Source organism: Pinus tabuliformis, chromosome 2_1 (assembly GCF_031772625.1).
Source record: "Pinus tabuliformis cultivar Carrire ecotype Pingquan chromosome 2_1, CPIR1, whole genome shotgun sequence".
NCBI classification, from domain to species: Eukaryota; Viridiplantae; Streptophyta; class Pinopsida; order Pinales; family Pinaceae; genus Pinus; species Pinus tabuliformis.
This window is the reverse complement of record NC_142299.1, coordinates 537,059,869-537,081,007: the sequence shown is the minus strand read 5'-3', so window position 1 is coordinate 537,081,007 and position 21,139 is coordinate 537,059,869. Positions and strand designations below refer to the sequence as shown.

Genomic DNA, 21,139 nt, shown 5'->3' with positions numbered 1-21,139 from the left:
CCCTTCAAACATATGACATCATATCTATCATCAAGGGAAACGAGCAACAGAGGAGCTTGGCCAATTACATGCAGAAACCTTCGTTTCAAAAAGGGTGATGATTTGATCTATTGAAGTGTGACAATCAGCCATAGTCAATGAGGAAATCATCCACTTAAAATTATGGAAACCCTTTTCCATAATAGACACCCCTATCTACATAATAAACAATTTTATATACTTATTTAGTCATCAACTATTTGATTTTATTGATTTATTGAATTGGTGGAAAACTTTATGACGAGGAGCTTATAGTGAGCCTTGTTAAGCATTGATTATTTTTCAAGCTATTCAACTTTTGAATGAGTGGAAAACTTTATCATGAGGAGCTTATAATGCGCCAGGTTAACTACTTTATTATTCTTTTAAGTTGTCTGATATTTATTTACTACAACGACAAAGATAACTAAAATTAGAATGTATCTAATGAAAATGAACTAAAATACAAAATCTAACCAAAGCATTTATATTACTCAAAATCTGATATACAAGGGGTTGTTATAAAGCATTTATATTACTCAAAATCTGGTATACAAGGGGTTACAGAGATATCCAGACTAATAATGGAGATTGCACAAACTCTCAAGAAACCTAATCATTCAACTCAGCCAAAGGAGTCCCAAATCTACTAAGACTACATACGCCAAATCCCAAAATTTCATAAAACCGTAGCCATAATATGGATTGCAAAAATACCCACAAGCCCACATAAAGACAAGTTGCATATTTACATAAAAAATCAACAATATCCATGGCCTTAACGTTGCGAAGGGGCAACCCAACAACTATGATATCAAACATAGAAATCGCACCCTAGATACCAAAACACCATACTAGGAACTTCATCCAAAACTTAAGCGTTGTGACCGATTGATGAACATACCGCATGAGAATTAGGAACACTACCACATGCCCACCATACTGGGCTAGGACCAATCTTGAAGATCACCATGCAACCAAGAGGCAAAAGGAAGTGCCACATGCCCAACCAAACAAACTAGAGGCTTACACAAAGAGCCATCACACAACCCCTCACCCCATTGTATTTTCTAATCATTGTCAGAAGAAGAAATTTTTGTTGGAGCCCTCGCACCAGTCTAAGGAGGATCCATTAGGGCTCCTCCATTAGATTCATAAGTGATTTGGATTTTTATATGAGCTAACCGAGAGTCAATTCTGTCTTAAAAAACCTCTAATTCCTAAGGATTCTCTCAACATTTTCACTGGATGCGAAAATATTGTACCTCTCCACTTGTTTATCCCTAAGGACAATAGAAAGGTCTTCAATATCCAATGAAGAACCACAAAACTGAGGTATTGTTTCTTCTTGCCCTTGGTGTGCCTAGGTTCGGGGACCCAAGTTGACATATATTCCATAAGTTCTGAATCTGAAAGTGATTATCTCTCGACCTTTGCTTGTGTCCCAAGCTTCCATATTTCTCTATGTGTTTTTGATGAGACAACATTGAAAAAGATGGTGGTCGAATTGTGGGAAAAAAGACAAGCACCAGGTTTCCCATGGTGGGCATGACCACCACCCCCCAACTGCTTTTTCTCATTTGTCTTAGCGACATGGTTGAATCAAGGCCGAAATCTCAACAATTGCGATGAAAGTCTTTACTTGCAAAGGGACAAAATACCAAACTAGACCCAAAACCAACACAACTATGAAGACAACATGCTAAATCGTCATAGTAACTCCAAGCGATTGACCGCGACTCAACAAACGACCCAACAATTGACATAGAAGGAGCATTTACCTCCTCTAACTTATTGCCATTAACCATCAAACCCACAAACAACCAAGCAAGGACTAACACAATACATAACCTCAAACAACACAACCACCCACCAACTTCAATGCCCCAAGGTTTATCCCCCCAAGGACCAAACTAAAACCTACAAAGAACCAATGAAATTCTTCGAACAAGACTCGCAACCCCAGGGTTGTGCCTTAAACACAAACCATTGACTGAAATTCTAAAGCAAATGGACACTAGACCTTGAACTAAGACTACCACCCAAGAACAAATGAGACCCAAAGCTTAAGAACCTAAAATTCTTAGACCAACCACAAGAGATAGGTCAGGGGAGACTTATGCAACACCTGAGAATTCGCTCTACAAAAGGGGCTAAACACAACCTTGACCCCCCTGCAAAGCATGTCTCTAGTGACCATGCACATGAGTGATCCTTGAATTCTGGAACCTTCTAACTAAGCTTGTGTAGACCATCACTCCCGCCCCCTGAATTTCCAGAACCATACCCCCCCACCATGGATCAAAGAGGATTACACTCAATTGAAATCGAAAAACAGAACTAGGAGGTCGTGGACCAATCCTTGACGCCTCTCCTTTCTTCAGCGATTGATGTCCCAATCATCCACACCATTAAATAGACACATTTTGTCATCTTTAGTTTGCATGTGCAATCATACAAGGGAGGTTTTGACCTACCTCCATAAATGTATGGTGGAACTATGGGGTGGTGGGCACAACCTCCGAGAACCCCATTAAATCTGGGCAAACCATAAATCCCATGCTATAGGGATTTTAATGACTTATAGTACGCCCTTTCATGTATGACCATAGCCATTTCATGTCATGGTTAGCACATCACTGTCATGGTTAGCACATCACTGGTTTCGTGCGATGGGTTGGTACGGTATTGGTGTAACAGACCTAAATTTATTGCCTCCGGCCCACACGCATCAATGCAGAACGCAATTTCCGCGAAGAGGACGAGCTGGATATAACAACTCTTCACAGACATTGCAGAGCCAGCACATGTCTCCATCCGAATGCCCGTGTGAACGCATCCATTGGGATGAAATTCTAGATGGTTAGATCTAACATTAAATACGACACCCAATTTCTTTATTGAGTTCAGTTCAGGAAAGTCAAAAAAAAAAAATAACGAGGTTAGTGGTGGCAAGTGATTTAATAAATTAAAGTGAAATAGCCCACTTCCATGATCTCATTTTTTGGGTTCGTAAGGAGTTACTGCTAAGTTTAGCGCTCAGCGACTCTTATGGGGTGGGTAAATAGATTATAAGTTAATTAAAATGTTATAATAATTTAAATTTTTATTTTTTTTATAAATAATAATTATTGACATATATGATATAATTTTATATAAAAAAATTTATATATAATTTATAAAAAAATTGACAAAATTCAACATAGACATCAAACTTATTATTTAAATCTCATTTATTATTATCATTTTTTTTATAAAGAAGAAATACATTGAATATAAAGAATAGATTTTAATCATGGAAATAATGGTATCTATATTAATACCAAATAATAATGTTTATGTTAATGTGATTATAATAATGATAATTCATGTTCATTGAGATCAAAATTAGTTTATCTCATTTTTAAAAACCAAGATTATTTAAATTTTTTAAAAATTTTGTTTTTAAAAGGGAAAGCTTATTTAAATTCATTGAAATCTTGTTTTTATCCTTTAAAAGTTGTAAGAGAAGCATTCCAAGATTATCATAGTTTTTTAGATTTGGGAGGTTAGAAAGGTAAATGAGTTTTAATTTGAGAAATTGATTTTCATCTTCAACCATCACAAAGGTGACAAATTTTTACATCCCACGGTTTTAGGAATTTTCCCAATGACCATTATAGTTATGTAGTTCATGGGAGTTGGTTCTTGTTTTAGTAATGTTGATTTCTTTTTTATACTAGTTAGAACTAAAAGATATTTTTGATCTTTTAGAATCCGAGTTACTCCCTCGTAATATCTTGGCTTCCTTTTAATGTCTAACTCTTCTTTGCACCACAAATCCTCTTTAAATTTAGATACAATTATATTTTTAATATTGTCCGTATGGGTAGGATGACATCCTGCTATATTCCCTAATGATTTAACCAACACATCATCTTGATGCCATCTTTGCTTCAGGTGTTGATAGTAATGGATAGAGTTCAAATTTTTTTTGGGGATTCCCTTATCATCCATGTTGTTTATCTTGTTCATGTACATTAGGTCCTTAACCATAGTTGATCTATAAACTATCATGGATATTCCACTAGATAGTCCATCAAAACATATATGTTACTTAAATATAAATCTATACTATGAAGGGTTAATTCCTTTAGATTCTAGATCCCTTATTACCAATTTTGTTGTTTATGTATGCAATAAATTAAATGTGAAAAATAAAGAAAAGTATTCACAATCACTCACAAACCACAATGAATGCCAATTATTTTCTTGAAAACCCTTTCAAAAGAAAATTCATTCGAAAGGTGAATCTACTATGTCCTCTTTTATCTCGAATTGAAATAATGCAAGTGAAAAGGAGAAGACATTATCTATGTAGTTACCTGAGACATGTGGTCCATGGGCTATTACAAAATGTAAACCCTCTCAATTGTGCTCTCTTTGTCTCTATCCACTCTGAGCTACCTAAACTTGACATGTGGCACATATTCTATAAGGTATTGTAAAGTTCGATAGGATACTTAATTTGATCTACCTAATGGAATTTAGGTAAGACATTATGTTGCATTGAGTTGTGTACATTATGTTACAGGGCTCCAAAGATAAATAAAGGAATTGTTAATATATATATATATATATATATATATAATAAAACTTAAATAATACTACACCACTTATCAATAAAGTTTTCATCTCTAAATGTTAGTAGTTAAGTGGTAAAGGCTCAAATCATTATCTATTTTTGCAGATTTTCTTATATGGCATGTATAGTGTACTTTTCCTTTTCATAAATTCAACTTTAGTTTTATTTTTCATAAATAAAAAATTAAAATAAATCTAAATCCATATATATGCTCTCTTCATGTACATGATACATCTATTATTATAACTAAGCAAAGTTCCTTGGTAATGATATGTTTTTTCATGCGTGCAACATTGAGTAAGATATAAATATAAAAGTAACTTAACTTGCAAACTTGATAACTTGTACATGAAACAAATAAATCCATTCTAACTACATTCCTCAAACCTGATGTAACATTGATAGAATATAACATCAAATCCACATCATGAATTTAAAAGTCAATGAAGACATTGTCATACACACAAGTTCAAATTCATGTATTTGTATTCCAAATTTGTCTAGTTATACATTTTTCTTTTATACAAAATGGAACTTCATTCCCAACATAGATAATGGAAGTTCATGCCCATGAATGACATTATGGAAATGCCGCCTCACGACTGATCTAGAAATTGGGTGTATAAGTCACCATCGCCAGTCTTGGCACTCCCAAGTGCATTATTAAAGTGATATTGCTGCAAAAATTCAATAACCAATTAGTTGTAAAATCCAAAATGCATATAATCAATTTCGTTAATTAATGATAAGTTTTTGATCAACTACTCATTCTCACCATGAAGATCTAAGGCAATGGAGAAGACTGCCCTTCCTGGGTAGATGGTGGAGCACTTGGTGATGGATATAGGCATGGTTCAGGGGTGATGGATAAAGGCATGGTGGGAGAAAAATTGGAAAAATGTAGTGGGTTTGGGCGATGATACATCCCCATTGGTTGTAGGATAGTGGGAATAACCCTAGGGCGAGCGATCACCCTAGGGGGGGAAATTGTAATGTTAAGGGTGGATGATTGGAACAATGAGAAGGGCGGATGGTTAAAGGGGAGGGGTGGGAATTGGAAATGGTTTGGGGAGTCGGTTATAGGCATGGGAGAATTTATGAAGGAAAAAGGTGGTGGGTGTGGCCGACAATACATCCCCATTGGTTGTACAATAGGGGGAAGCACCCTCGGGGAGGGAATTGGGATAGTACTGATTGGAGAAGTGCTCCCAATGCTATAGTTTCTTTCATCGACATGCTCATCAAATAATTGGAGTCGACAAGTTGGCCCGTCAACTGTAACAACAAAAAAAGTTCATATAGTTATGCCTATGCATTGCAAATGATAGTATATCATATTTCACATGAAAAATGCATAACATCATATTTACCATTTTTGTGTATAATAGAATGTTGCACTAACTCAGGCATGTGGTCCACAGTTCTTTGTCGTTGAGAAGACATCTCCAGCTGTTCATTCATGCTCTTTTTTTTTGCACGAACTCGTCCAACCCTTTCAAATTGTAGTTTATCTTTCCCTGCATTTGACTTGTGACCACAACACCTTTTCTTATTGACTGGGCTCAAGAAACTATGTTTTCTCTTGGTAGTGATCTTGGATGGAGTTATAGTATTGAAAAACATTTTGTTGTATTCTTGACATACCTTGTCTACCAAGTTGTTTAATGCATATGCCTGTTCCAAATTTGTAGGTATTATGGATCTCAATTTCTCATGAGTTGATGAGTTAACACGTTTCATCTCATCATCTTCAAATAATGCACTATCTGGTCGTACATTGGTTGTTTCAACATTATATGAGAAATTATCTAAATCATCATTGCTTGTTTCATTATGATAATTTAGAATGGGAGGAGAATTAAAGCATGGTAGAAGCTCTGTTTGGATTTCTGGGCCCAATATAGGTGACTCATTCAAATCAAATAAAATTCTAGGAATTTCTGTAGTAGGATTAGTGACATTAGGGAATACATTTTCACCCAAGCTAATGTTACTTGATTCGTAAGTAAAAGAAAGGAAAAGGTTTAAACATTCTTTTTAAAAGAAAACCTAGCCTCTGCGCAACTGGCAGAGTTTGAACTGGATTTTTCAGTCAAATATATTTAGTGAAAATATGTCGATCAAAATCCCGGTAGCATAAACGATAGAAAGAAAATAAAACAGGAAAGTATTACTGTGTAAGCCATCCTCTGTAATCCCAGATGAAATAAAACAAAAGAATCCATCACCGTGCATGAGCGATGTGTTTATACATCGAACCGAGAGCAACGGTTAACACCCAGACCTTTTATCAATAAAAAAAAAAAAAAACCATTCAACCATTTGCGGAGCAGAGCAAGTAATTCGAAGTAGTAAACCATTATACATTATAAAGCTTCAACATTTAAATATATAGGCATGCAGAAAGGAAACGAAATAGTCGGACATAAATACCCTAGTCTCCGAGGAACGGAGGTAGGGCCGTGGCCGACATGCATGCATAGCACCTATTAACAGATGCCCCAGCTCCGAAAGGAATCGCCGAAGCTGTGCTTAAATATTGATAGCCAGCAGGGGCTTAATTGCCAGAACCATTGACACAGAAAGACTTAAACATAGAAACGAATATATATACGGGAAAAACGAACAGAGATAAGTGTTCAAAGACTTATATTCACAGTAAAAGTTGCAGAGAAGGCAGCAAGCCCAGTATACATCGAATAACAGATCTGGAGCCAAGTAAAGGTCCCTGTGCAAACCAATATTAATTCTTAAACCAAGATTAAACCGAGCACAGTATTATATAAACAAAAACCTGAAATATTAGTCCGCCACCCATATCAACAGTCCACAGCAAGGAATCAAGTTACACATTACAGGATGGGCATACAGCGCCTCTTAATGGAGGTTACCGCCTGAGTGCTGGCGGGTAAAACCCGATACTTTATAAACAATAAAATATGAAGGGGAAACGTGGAATTTCCCATGGGAGGAAACCCCTGTGTGGGCGGAGGGATTCCGAAGCTTGAGCAGGCCCCGACATCCTGTTCAAACGGTCAGCGGCTCAGCCGTTACCACAGAAAAGCCAAACGAGCCTACAAATCAAACACATAGAAACTCTTACCTGGACACGAGTTGGTAGAGAAGCGGAGGAGGTCTTCCAACGCCGCTGGTTCAACGATCGAACTCTTTCCCTGAGAATATCAACATAACCAGAAAACTCATAAATATGCCGAGAGAAACTGTATACAAAAGCTGGAGGAGTTGTAACTATAACCAAAGCTGTAAAGTTCGAGAACCTGTGAGAAACATGAGAATGGAAAAATAAGAAAAGCGGTAAACCTGAAAAAAGGATAAGTCGATACCTGATCCGGTGATGGAGGGCAGAGGTATCTTGCAGTGCACCAGGCCGCTTGGAGGTAAGGAGTTCTGAGAAAGCCGGAGCGCCATGAAGCCGTAAGTGACAGGAGGCACTCAGCAATGAGAAGGAAAACAAACTATAGGAGTAACCACATAGTAAAGCCTTTAAAGCACCCACCGCCTCATGGCTCAATCGCAGCCCTTGATTTGGGCGGGCTCATTTCCCTCGTTCGATCGCCAGTGGTTGAACCGGGAAACAGCGGTGAAATGGTAAGTTCGAGACTGTCAGACGGTGTGGAGTACCGAGCACGCGGAGGCCGCATGGCAAGCCGGAGGCCGGCCGTTCATCGTGCCAAATGGACGATGCTAAGCAGGCCAGCTGGGTGAGCATCAGAGCCGGACGGGACTCGCGGCTCGGCTAACCTCGATGAAATAAACCAGCACGTATGAATGGAAATTGCCATAAAAACATTTAAGACTGAAGTGCCACTCATATCCCTTACGTACCTACCATTTGATTACTCGAGATATAACATGAGTCAACCTTGATATAATCGTTAATGAATCACGGGCATGGACAGATGTTAGAACAGTGAGTCATATATCGACTTTGTATGAGCGGGTAAAAGTACCAATTGAAACATAAGAACGATTTTATATTAAAGTCTTCCTTGTTATATTGTTTGTCAATGATAATGTTTATAATTTGATTGCAATGCGAAGATCCAAAGAATGTATATATATTCACATGTTTATACGGCGGTAAAAAAAAAATTACTTTTGTATTGGTGTGTGACATGCCTCAACTTATTGACTGTGCATGGTGGTTTGTGGTGACAGCCTTGGGCTTTCGCGCTCAGAGAGGCTTGAATGCTCGGCTCTCAGGAGGTTGGACGGATGGAGGTTGTTAATGGCCTAGGTAAACCATTCTGAGATTCGTGAAAGACAATTTCCTTTGATTGAATTCATGCTATGTCGTTCTGAAGGTCCGAGCCAGGGTAACACGACTAGTACTGACAGGATGGCAACGAGGGTTTAGTGATTGCTCCTCATCCACAGGTACACTCTTATCAATCATTTCAATTATTTTTAAATTTAAGATTTCAGGATTTTTAACCCTCAACTCAGAACATGGTTGCTTATCGCAGGTATGCTACTACCCTTGGTTTATTTGGAAACAACACCTGAAGGCTGTGCCCTCACCAGGTTCTTCGTCGTATGCACAGGTTGGATTTCCTCTGGATATGATACTACTTCAAACTTGCTATGAGGTTGGGGACGGGATTCGATCGTCAATCCTTGGTCTATGGCTCACGAGTCTAGTTTAAATTAGTATGAAGGGTTTTTCATATATGCATGTTTCAGTCCTTTGATACTCTGTTTTGGATTAGAGTTGTTAGCTCGAGCAGCTTAGGACCAAAAGTACTATTTATTATGGTTTGTCTTTTAATTGCCCTACACGGCCCGAATACTGAATTAAGCTCAGACTATTTCATTGAAACAAATATTGTATAATGTTTCTATTGTTGTTAATGAAGTTTCTTCTACAATGCTACTATGTTCCTAATTTAAGACATGCATATTATGAGGAACAAGACGTCTGTCGGTTGGTATTCGTAATGTTTATCAATTAATAGGGATATGGTCGGAATTTATTCTTTTTAGTACCTTTAACAACTACAAATGTTCCTCGCAATGGGCTATTGTCAAATCCTTAATCTCATTAACGATTATATGGAGTATATTGAATTCAAAGCTTCCGGTTCTATTTTCTTAATTTGTCGTTTGACTTTCAAATTCGGAAAATAAGAAATTTGTTAAACGAGAGAAGCCATAAACTATTGCTTTAAGGTCAAAGTGATGAAGGTTGTATCTGTGTGAACAGATAACAAACCTGAGAATTTTTTTTTACTACCTTTAGCAACTTCAAATCTTCCTCCCAACGGGCTATTGTCAAATCCTTAATCTCATTAAGGATTATATTGAATTCACCAAATCTTAGTATGATATAATCTGGTAACTTATTTGAATTTAAGCTATAATAACCAATTTCTTTCCCACCAAAACTGACTACGATATGACCTGTTCATGAGCTTGCCCATGGAAATTTTTTAAGGAAAAGGAGTGAAGAATAAATTTGTTTTATTAAAGATTAATAAAGAAAAACAAGTTGATTTAATAAAAATATAAAAGAATGATAACGACACCAACAGAACAGTTTGGTTGGATATCGTCTTAATCTGGTGCTGAATGCATTAGCAACCAGATCCAGCAGAACCCGTCGCTGTCTGCGATGGAGATCGATCGCCTTGGAAGGCAGAAGCCACGGAAAGATGTGCGTTTTGTCCTGCACATCGTTGGAAAATCGGAGGGCGAAACCTCTGCGGAAATTGTTGCGATCGTCGAGCTTCTCAGTGAGATGACCTTTTAGAGGGCAGGCAGCTGCCTCCTATCCACATCATCTGCCGCCATGGATCAGAATATACCACATTCAAATTCAAACTAATTAGATCATTATTTGTAAAAAATAAACAAATTGGAAATAAAATATTTTGAACTACATTAAATTACATATATGAATCTACTGACCTCACTTGAGTCCAAATTCAAGTCATCTAGGATGGGGGTTTGATGAATGGGTTTGGTGCTCCCTTGCCTATGGCTTAGAGGTTGGGCCCTGCATTGATGGAGCCTCTATATCCAACATCCTACTAATGCATCCACATAAATGCAACATTGCCAACACTCTGCATATCCAGGTTTGTGCACACAATGGAAAAGACAAATTATAATTAGTCTACTTATTAATTAGTATATGTGTAACTTAAAAAAAAAATTCAAAATCTTAGGAATAAAAAAGTTTACCTCCACTGTTGGTTCATGTGGTTGTACACAGTGACTCTCCCCCAAACGAGTGTTATGAGTTGGAGGTGGAGGAGAATCCATGGAAAGATGCATTGGTGGAGGTTGGTTTCGCTGATCAACTTCCCCCTTGGATGACCTCATAACTTCATCCATGTAGTTGGGTTGTGTCTACATGTTATCATGAACTTATTAATATAAATGCAATCTAATAAGAACTAAATAAATATAAATAATTATGTATAATTTTACGATAAGAGTCAAAAGTTTGATATATATGTTCCATGTCAGTGTCAAACGGGTCTTTCACCCTCCAAGTGTCACAGATGGCATCACGACACATGCATGCATATGACAAAAACTAGTCAACGAGTAAACTCATGAGATATGAATCATCATATAATGGAACTGGAAGGTCATGAGGAAATGGTGGTGCTATGCTTATCTCTCCATGAAATGTGACATGCGCACTGGCTAATGTCATCTGCATGCTATCTGCAACGGTATTCCTGGTCTTAGCATCGAGTTGCAACAACTCCTCTAGCTCTGTTAACAATGATGTCTGCATGCTCACTGGCTAATGTCGTCTGCATGCTATCTGTAATGTTATTCCTGGTCTTAGCATTGAGTTGCAAAGACTCCTCTAGCGCCGTCAACAATACCACACTCCGAGACGGTAGTCGAAACAATCTCAGAGGTGGTGGTACATGCCCAGGGCCCCTACGAGCTTCGTCATGATCATAGGTACGTTCCAAGATGGGTCCATAGAACTCAGATCCGGTGCTAGTGTAATTCGACCTCATATGTAGCACAAACTCTGCATATATATTCTTTGCAAAGTAAAGGGGTACCTCGTCATGGTGGGGGAATTGGCCCCAAGCTCTAACGAATCAATCATAAAAAAAAGGGGCTGCGTCAACATTTTTAAAATATTTGAGTGGAATCAAACCTTGATGTCTAGCACGACGCTCTAGATGGATTTCAAATAACTCCCCACAAACATCAATGTCCTTGGTGGTGTCTTTCACTGCCTCTCAAGTATGTGGGCCTCTAACCTCCTACCTTCTAATCCTTTGTATGGAATGTAGGAGGCGACTTTGTGGGCCTACCTTGTGGTATGTCTCGATCAACCTATTGATGTTATCTAGCATCAAAGACAAACTATGCCTAGTAGGTGAACTAGCACATATTTTATCCAACTCTTGTGTGATCCATGTATGCTAGGCCACAACATCCTCTAGTGTGATATTGGCTATAGCATCGTCCCACGGAGGGATCAACGTTGCACTGTGATCCCCAAGTTCACCTTGTTGAGGGACTGTAAATCATAAACATAATAACATATACATTAAATTCAAACACATCAATTGAATACGACTTAAAAATTAAAGACAATTTCAAGACATAAACACATAAAGTTTAAAGAGGATTTAAAAATGCACCTGTAGAAGGTGAAGATGGTCCACTATATGTAACATGATTGTCAACAAATATAGAAACATTGCCTCTGACATTCCGACTGGTGTCGGTGCCAATATGTATGAGTGGAACACACACTTTGCTTGGGCTACGTGATCTATCATGAGACTAACCATGTATAGTAGACCCCCCCACACTCCGACGACTTGTGGTTGGTGGGCGTATAAGAGATGGCTTTGCATATTACATATAATACATATAAACTAATCCAAAAAAAATGTTGACTAAACTATTACATATAATACATATACACCAATCCAAGAAAAAATTGTTGACTTAGAAATAATGTTGATAAAAAAAGCATTCATAAACTTAAGTAGAATAATCTAGCTTGATGTGCTAAAATTTAGAGTCCCTCTTTTATAATTTATCAACCAAAGTATTGGGTTCCATGTAAACACAATTGAAAGAAGTGATCAAATTTACCTTCGCGCTTTTTCCCATTTCTAAATAATGCATTTTATTCAGAGCGCATAAATATGTAAATGTATATGTAAAAAATTGAAATAAACATATTTTCAAAACTAATAAAATTTCATGCCAACCAATAGTCCATCGAACTATAAAGCCTTATAATATTTGAATTTGATACATGACATGTACTAGGTGCAAGCACATGAAGGAAATATTTTTGGAACAACACACTACATAATGAAATAATATGGTACAAATTAGAAAATAGTCAAAATGTTTTTATTCACTTTAAATGCACTTCAAATGTGAATGCTCATTTTCGCTACTAAAAACTCTCTACAAAGGATGGAGCAAGAGGGGATCGAACCTTGGCATTGAATGATGACACTGAACACCAAATCTTAGTGGTGGTGTTGCATCCACTCACAAATGAACTAAATAGGGGAAAATAAAATGAAGTAACTAGACCCTCATACCCAACTATAGCCAACATTATACAAGGTATCACTGAGGTGGTTATACATATCACCAAAAACCCCAACTATCATAGACAACATACATGCAATATATCCATGGGGCGGTTATACAATTGACATTTCATTTTGGAAAGTAGTAATAAGACTATGAGCTTATTGTTCAATAGAATTATTAATGGGCTTCGTATTCAATAGAGTTTTTATATTTTTTGTGTTTTATCCAAAAATTAATATTTTATTTTCAAAAGGTAAAAATTAAAATTGTGTTAGTCAAAAGAAAACTAATAGGGGTTAAAGGGAAAATGGTTTCCAATAATCTTTCTTTGATAGCCTAATAAAATGCAAGGAAAGTAGAATCTTTAAATAAATTTGTAAATAAAGTTTTGACAAAGGAAATTACTAAGATAGGCGTCACCCTAATGAAACCTTATTGAAATTGGCAAATTAATTCATCTATTATTAAAATCTTGATTAAATGGTCTAGAATTAAATATGCTAGCATATTCTTGCATTCTCTTTATACCAATGAATTATATCAATCAAATTAACTTTATCTTATTTCATAATCCATGTTTTACTTTTTCAATTATATAAAGCATGATTAAAAAAATATTGTGATGCTTTAATATGATGTTTAGTGGGAAGTAGAATCAACCCATAACTAAAATGCAAAAATATTTTTTTCCCTAATTTCACCCCTTAGACCATGTGTGAGACTAGTGGGAAGTGGAATTCTAAAATTATCACCCAGTCTTATTTATGTCACACAATTAATCTACCACTTGTCACCGTTAGTGGGAAGTGGAATCAATGAGTGGGTGGGAAGTGCAATGAGGCCATGCCTTGACAACACACCTCAAACGTTTTTCTTATTTGTGCAAGGGTGTGGAGTATGCAATATATACAATTAGTGTATGTAACAATTGTGGGAAGTGGAATACGAGTGTTGGATAGTGGAGTATGTAGGTTGAATACGAAAGTGTTTCAAATGCTCAAATCCATAGGGAAGTCAAGGAGAAAGCGTAGTTTGAGCGAAAGGACATTCACCAAGTAATCAAGAAAAGTTACAGTTCTGTGAGTATATGTTTCCTAAATTCTCTAGATGCATTCTTAGATTCACTAAATGTACTCTCTAATTCAAAATTGTTAAACAAACTATTACAGAGAACCTAGCTTGCAAGATGAATCTAATGCATATACACAATAAATCAAAAAAATATAGGCAAATTCTATAACAAAAAATATTATTAATAACAAAGTGTTTATTAAAAGAGAAAAGTCAAACTTATATTGAAACCCAATTTAAAACATATTCTATTGAAGCTGAATTTATATATTAATATTCATATGTATTAAAACTAAATTCAAAATACTCAATACATCACCAACTCTGGATTTCCTCCAAAATCATGTCCCCTAATGACTCACCTTCTCCTTTATTAATAGCTTCATTATATTCATGTTTCTCATCTACAGGTTCATTTATTCCATAGAAAACAAAATTGTACAAATCAATTCAAACATAATAGAAAACAAAACCATATATAAAACAATGCCCATAATAATACAAAATATATTAAAATGCAATATATAATCCCATTTACTCTTAATATTGTAATAAATTTCCTCTACAATGTAATAAAAAAATTATACAATAATGTGTTTGCTAGTGATTTTCTTAATAAATTTATCGTACTTCTGGATTATACGGAATCTCCACCAGAATCCAAACCATACCATGCAAGAGGGAAAACTCTTACTCTTAATAAATTTATCATCCAAACCATACCATGCAAGAGGGAAAACTCTTACTCTTAATAAATTTATCATACTTATAGATTATACGGAATCGCCAACAGAATGCAAACTATACAATTCAAGAGAGGAAAACTAGAGTGAAAACTACGAGATGCAAAAGAAAACTATAGTGTAAAAAAATAAAAATAAAATACTATAAAAAACTATATCGGTTTAAACGATGTATAGAAAACTATGTATATTGTTCAACGATACTGAAGCCTTTTAAAACGATATAGACAAAACTATATATATCGAAATGATATACAGAATGTATATTGAAACGATATTGAAGCCAAAATATGTATTGTGATAGATCGATGCCACATCCTTAATTTTTCGGTTAGAGAGATCCATGCCTTTGGTATTGATAAGAACAATCAAGAACTTGAGAGATCCTTGGTATTGATAATAACAGTCGAGAACTTCTACATAAAGGCCTTTGATCAGAATTCAGATGTTCACGATACTGCTTAAATCCACTTAAACAAATTGTTAATAAACGTTTTAAATGATATTAATGTGTAAGACAATTAAATCTCGGAGTCGATGGAAAAGAGTATTTAATATTAGAAAACAAACTGGTTTCATCTGGGTTAATATTCTTCCAGAGTTCCTTGCAATAAGGACTGCACTCTGGGAATCATAGTAGACCTACCAACAAGAATCACATCATGGATCGAGCTCTTGTCCATCTTGGCGCCCCTCAGGCATTTTTCAACCGTCTCCATGCACTTCTTGAACAAATCTATCCTAACATCTGCAAAATGCTTCTCCTCCCCTTTGTATGTCACAACGATGATGGGCTTATCACCAGCTCCTGGAATGACATTGAAAGGCCATGACCCCAAATTGCTCTGAACGCACGCATCAGAGAACTTCCTTCCAATGAACCGCTTTGCATCTGCAATATGTTAACAAAACAACTCAGTATGAAAATATCGGAGTAGAACAAAAGACCCCGAAAACATATTCAATTCTGACGGAAAGAGGAAGAATGTAACAAATAAAATCGTATAGATGGTAGTTGATGATTATTGACCAAAAACTGTATTGTGGGGATTTCTGGCAACTTGGTTCTCAGCGGATTCTCCAATAAGGAGCTCTTTATCATTGAAGGCTACAACGGAGGAAGTGATTGGATTCCCGTGTTCGTTGGCGATGATCTCCACTCTGCCATTCCGCCATACTCCCACACACGAGTACGTCGTCCCCAGATCGATACCGATCTCCGGCCCCTCGCCATTTCCATTCATCTGCTCAGATTGAGCATGGCTCAGACAGGCAATTGCCAATTGAAAGATAATATGAGAAGTGATCCTACGGATTTTCGAAATATTCATACAGTCCCTCCCATATTTCATTTCAAATTTTGAAATTTCCCGCTGGCTGAGTTTGAAATATGCTAGGAAGGAGTGCTACGATGGATGTCGGGTCGGGCTGTACTATATCTGCATTAATTACATTGAATACTGGAGCTTGCCGGAGGTAGAGTGATGGAGTTGCCAGAATGTCCATGGATATGTATGGCTTTCATGGCTCATGGTAGCAATAAGGTACTGGCAACCAATAAATCTTATGCATTAATGGCCCAATAGCATGGGATTTACTGGTTGCCTTAAATCTGCATTGTCATGCCTAAAATCTTCAAAGATTACTAAAATTGAGGTTCATTAAATAAAAACAACCTAAAATACAAAATCTTTGAACATTACTAAAACTAAGATTTATTAAATAAAAATGACTTAAATACAAAATCTTCATAGATAACTAAAACAAGGATTTATCTAATGAAAATGACCCAAAATACAAAACTTCAATTATTATGGTTTTTTTTGGTCATGTCAGATATCCACAATTGGAGTTATATATTGTGGGTTTTTTTGTCATCTTAGCTATATACCATTGGAGTTGTAAAACAATGTTTAGTTTTAATATCATTTAATCTATTTAATACTTAGGTTATGGTTAATTTAACTTGCATATGCTTCATATAACATTATCCCATAATTTTGCAAATTAAATTTTAATTAATTTTGTTATGGACATTATCATTTTGCAAAACAATAATTTTATTTTATTTTTAAAATTACATTTTTTTTAAATCAACTATAAAACTTTTATTTTTATAAATAAATACAAAAAAAAATTAAATTTGAAATATGAGATAATTGATTTTTGTAATGTATGAAATTTTTAATAAAAGTAATTACAAAATTTAAGAAAAACTTTTGTTTTTTTGAATTTATTTTCAAATTTAAATAATCATTTAATTCCTAAAATATAGTTTTAATAATAGTATTTTTTTTAACAAAGTTGGGTATTTTGAATTTCATCCAAAAAGAAATGGGAGGTTGCGTTTCCAATTACAAAGATGAAGAGATCAAGGAAGGATATGAAAACAAAATCCTTGCATCTTCTTTTCTAGCTGCTAAGTTTACTTCATAAATTCTTAATTTGCCTACAATACCAAGCGTGGAGATCTTGACATACTGCTGAAGCAATAATTTACATTTACATTTCATAGCAAAATATAAAGATCAGAATATAACTAGATCTAAGAATCCTTCTAGATGAATACAAAAATTATGCAGATGCACTAGATTTGTGATTCCTTTTAATATTGATTGATTATTTTCCCCTCTTGTTGCTGGTTTTTGGTGCTTCGATCTAGGGTGTTGGAAATTTCCCCTAGCTTCTTTGCTATTACTTCTCTTATGAAATTGACAGTATTCTTAGGAAATTGACAATGTGCATCTGTTGTTGAGTTTTCCGAACTCCTCCCTGTGTTTACTAAGTTGCTGAAAGATGAGAGCATGCTTTGATCTTATTTGACTGCGAAGCTGCTCAAGCGTTGATTTTTTATGTTCCAACACAACCTTGTGTGATTTGCAGTGGGTGCAAGGTTGACTCTTAGGAGGATCGTCCAATAGATCCATTTGGAGAAATGAAGGAAGGTCGCTGGAGGAGAAGGGTGTTGCACCAGAAGAGGGAAGTATTGCCAACGTAGAAGGAGAACACTGAGAAGGGAAGGCACCGAGCTGAGGGATAGGAAGGAGGTGTTGGAAGATCAACCAACAAAAGAGGGAGGGACGTGATATAGGGGAGAATAGAAGGGGTAGGGAAATAAAGAGGGAGGAGTCAAATGCGTTATCTGAGAGTCAAAGAAGAGAGGATCACGAGGAGGAAAGGAGTCATAAGAGGAGCGACTTGAGAAGGATATTGGGATAGAGACATATTGCTTTAGGATAATAGAGCTGACAGGGGTTGGATAGAGCAATATCTTAAGGATGATTATCCAGAGAACGAGGTGGTATATCAAAAAATGATAAGGAAGAGAGGAATTAGGGGATGGTTTGATTAGAGACTTCATTTTCGATTTTTAAACTCCATGGGGAAGAGAAACCATCAACATCCTTATTATTTTCTCTCAGAATATGGTAGAAGGTGACATTACCTAGATTTTTCAGATGATGGTGAATTTTGGTTGTTATTTTCCCAAGGCCAACATTTTTCGACCTTTCTTTCTTAACCATTAGTTGGATTAGAATTGAAGAATCTCCAAAGATGATAGGGTTCAGATAATTTTTTCTTTTAAGGATTTGAGATCCAAAAAGAAATGCACATGCTTTAGCTTGGTTGTTGGAATCTGATCTAAGACCCCATTCGAAAACAATCACATTTTTATTTTCTTGATCCATTACATAGCCACCAGCACCTGCTCGCCTTGGATTTGATTTTGAGGCCCCATCGAAGAATAAACATGGCCTCTTTAGAGTACTCAGTCACATCAGAAATTCCTTTTCTTTAAGGTGAACTTTCCAATATTTGTATTTACTTGATGCTATTATTTGAACAGTTCTGAAGTGTTGAGCCCTGTATGAAACTAAACTCATCCATATTTTTTCTTCGTGTTGGAGGAGACTGAAATTTATATTTTTCACTCCTTTTGCAAAAAGGAATTCTGTTGCTAGCCCCCAAGTTTTAGAAAAAAACTTCCTTATTTCTGGCTTGATATTTTGAAAATTTTGGTTGTTCCTTGTAAGCCAAATTTTCCAACATAAAAAAGAGGGAAGACTGTTCCAAAACCCTTTTATCAAGTTTTTGTGTTTTAAGGAGTATGGGTACTTGTCTTTCCAATTTGAATAGAATTTAGTGATGGTGAGATAGGTGTTGATAGTTGCTTCAAACAGTCCAGTCAACAAGGTCCAACATTCTTGATCAAATATGCACCCTTAAAATATGTGTTGGATTGTTTGTTCTTCTTCTTTGCACAGGGGACGACGAGAGGGGCCAAGAATGCCTTTTTGATTTAGGTCTTTTGCTGTAAGAATTTTCCCATTTAACATGGTACATATGAATATTTTTATTTTTGGAAGACTTTCAATCTTCCAAACTAGTTTCCAAAGGGACCAATCATGATGATTTTGATTATCTTGAAGCTTTGAATACCCTGATTTGACTGTGAACTCTCCTCCTGTTGGATTCCATTTGAAGGAGTCTTGTTGGCCATAACTGATTGGAGATGCACCGTTTATATGAGACAGGAGGGTATCCCGTTGAGGTTTGAGGTCTGGGGAGAAATCTGGAGGAAACCAGCTATCCCAAGAATTGTCATTCTGGTTCCAATATGATATTCTTTCCAGAGAGCATATTCCTTTGTTGATCATCCAATTTTTGAGTTCCTGAATACCATGAAGGTTTGAGAGAAGAGGATTTCTCATTATACTATCACTCCAAATATTTATGTTCCGAACACCCCTAAGGATTCTTGATTTGTTTTCTTTGACAAGAGGGAGGGATTTTTTGATTAATTTCCAAATTTGAGAGCAAGGTCTGATAGGCATTTTTTCAGTGAGAAAGGATTGGCGAGGGTAGTTAAGATATTTTGCCTCTAAAACTTTCTTCCACCAAGTGGATTCTCCATTTATAAATATCCAAATCACCTTATCTCCTAAGGAAATATTCATTAACCCAGAAAGACGAATGGAGATACCTCCTTTTTCAAAATATACGATTAGTTGGTTCCATTTTACCAAGCTATTTTTTTTTATATCACTCTTAACCCCCAGCGATAAAAAGTTCCTGATTATTAGTTCAATTTTCTTGTGTACTCCAGCTGTGATCTAGGTAGATATTGGTGGCCATTCGCCTATTCCACTTGGACCTCTAGTTAGTTTCATCCATTTCCTTATTTATTTCAACGTTTACTATTTTTAGCAATTTTTCGGGTCCTGAACTTTCAGAGCAATTTTGACCCCCTAAACGACATTTTTTTGAGGTCCACTATAGGCCTATAGCCATTGGTAGGGGCCTACTAAAAATCCTGTAGTACTTGGGGAGGCCTTTCCAACAAGGATTCATACGTGCCAAATGGAGATAATATGACCAAGTTATGACCCCGAGAAGTTGGCTGCCCAACTAACCCTAATGAGGCCCACAAATTCTTGGCATTACATCTCTTGGGGTTAGGGTTTTGGTTGTTTAGGGTTTTCTCTTATTGTTCAATAATAAATAGGCCCTTGAGCCTCATTGTAACATAGTTCAGAGGCATGTAGCCACGACATCTCTTCTCAGAGATAAGCTATCATCGACCAAGCTGGTTTATTTCGATTCTGTTTGTAAGCATATTTCAGTATTTTGATATTAATGAAATGAAGTGTTATTTCTGATACATCTCTGTATTTATGGATATATTTGTAATTTTTTGTGTTCCTGTTTAAGTTCGAACCAATAGTACCATAGCAGTCTGCTCTTTCTCTATTTTCTTTACGTGTCCCCAATGAGGTCAGGGTAGAAGGATTTGGGGATCAATCTAGTTGAACCTTTACAAGACCAACATTGCAAACCCTGACGACCTCCCATGGAGGAAGAAAAGAAAGATGAGGGGGTAGGAGATCTTTTCAAAATATTGCTTGAGGAAGCCCTCGAGCGACAAAGGAACGTGATGATGGATAAATTTGCCCAGATTCTTCAACGACCACCCACAGGCGTCGCATCTTCATCCAGAAACCACTCTGGAGGTGCTACTCCTTTTAAGGTACAAGTTAACTTTGATATTCCCATATTTGAGGGTCAGATAGATGTAGATGTCATAGATAAATGGTTGAATATATTGGAAGGATATTTT

General features: G+C 36.2%; 1 protein-coding gene across 1 annotated transcript; it reads right to left on the bottom strand.

The window, feature by feature from the left end:
* Positions 1-15,357: 15,357 nt before the first annotated feature.
* On the bottom strand, positions 15,358-16,580 carry LOC149201389 (heat shock cognate 70 kDa protein 1-like). Its single transcript, XM_089399712.1, has 2 exons — positions 16,052-16,580; positions 15,358-15,913 (listed from the first exon to the last, which is right to left on the bottom strand). Exons 1-2 carry the CDS (start codon positions 16,371-16,373, stop codon positions 15,606-15,608), a joined length of 630 nt encoding a protein of 209 aa, XP_089255838.1. The 5' UTR covers positions 16,374-16,580; the 3' UTR covers positions 15,358-15,605.
* Positions 16,581-21,139: the final 4,559 nt, after the last annotated feature.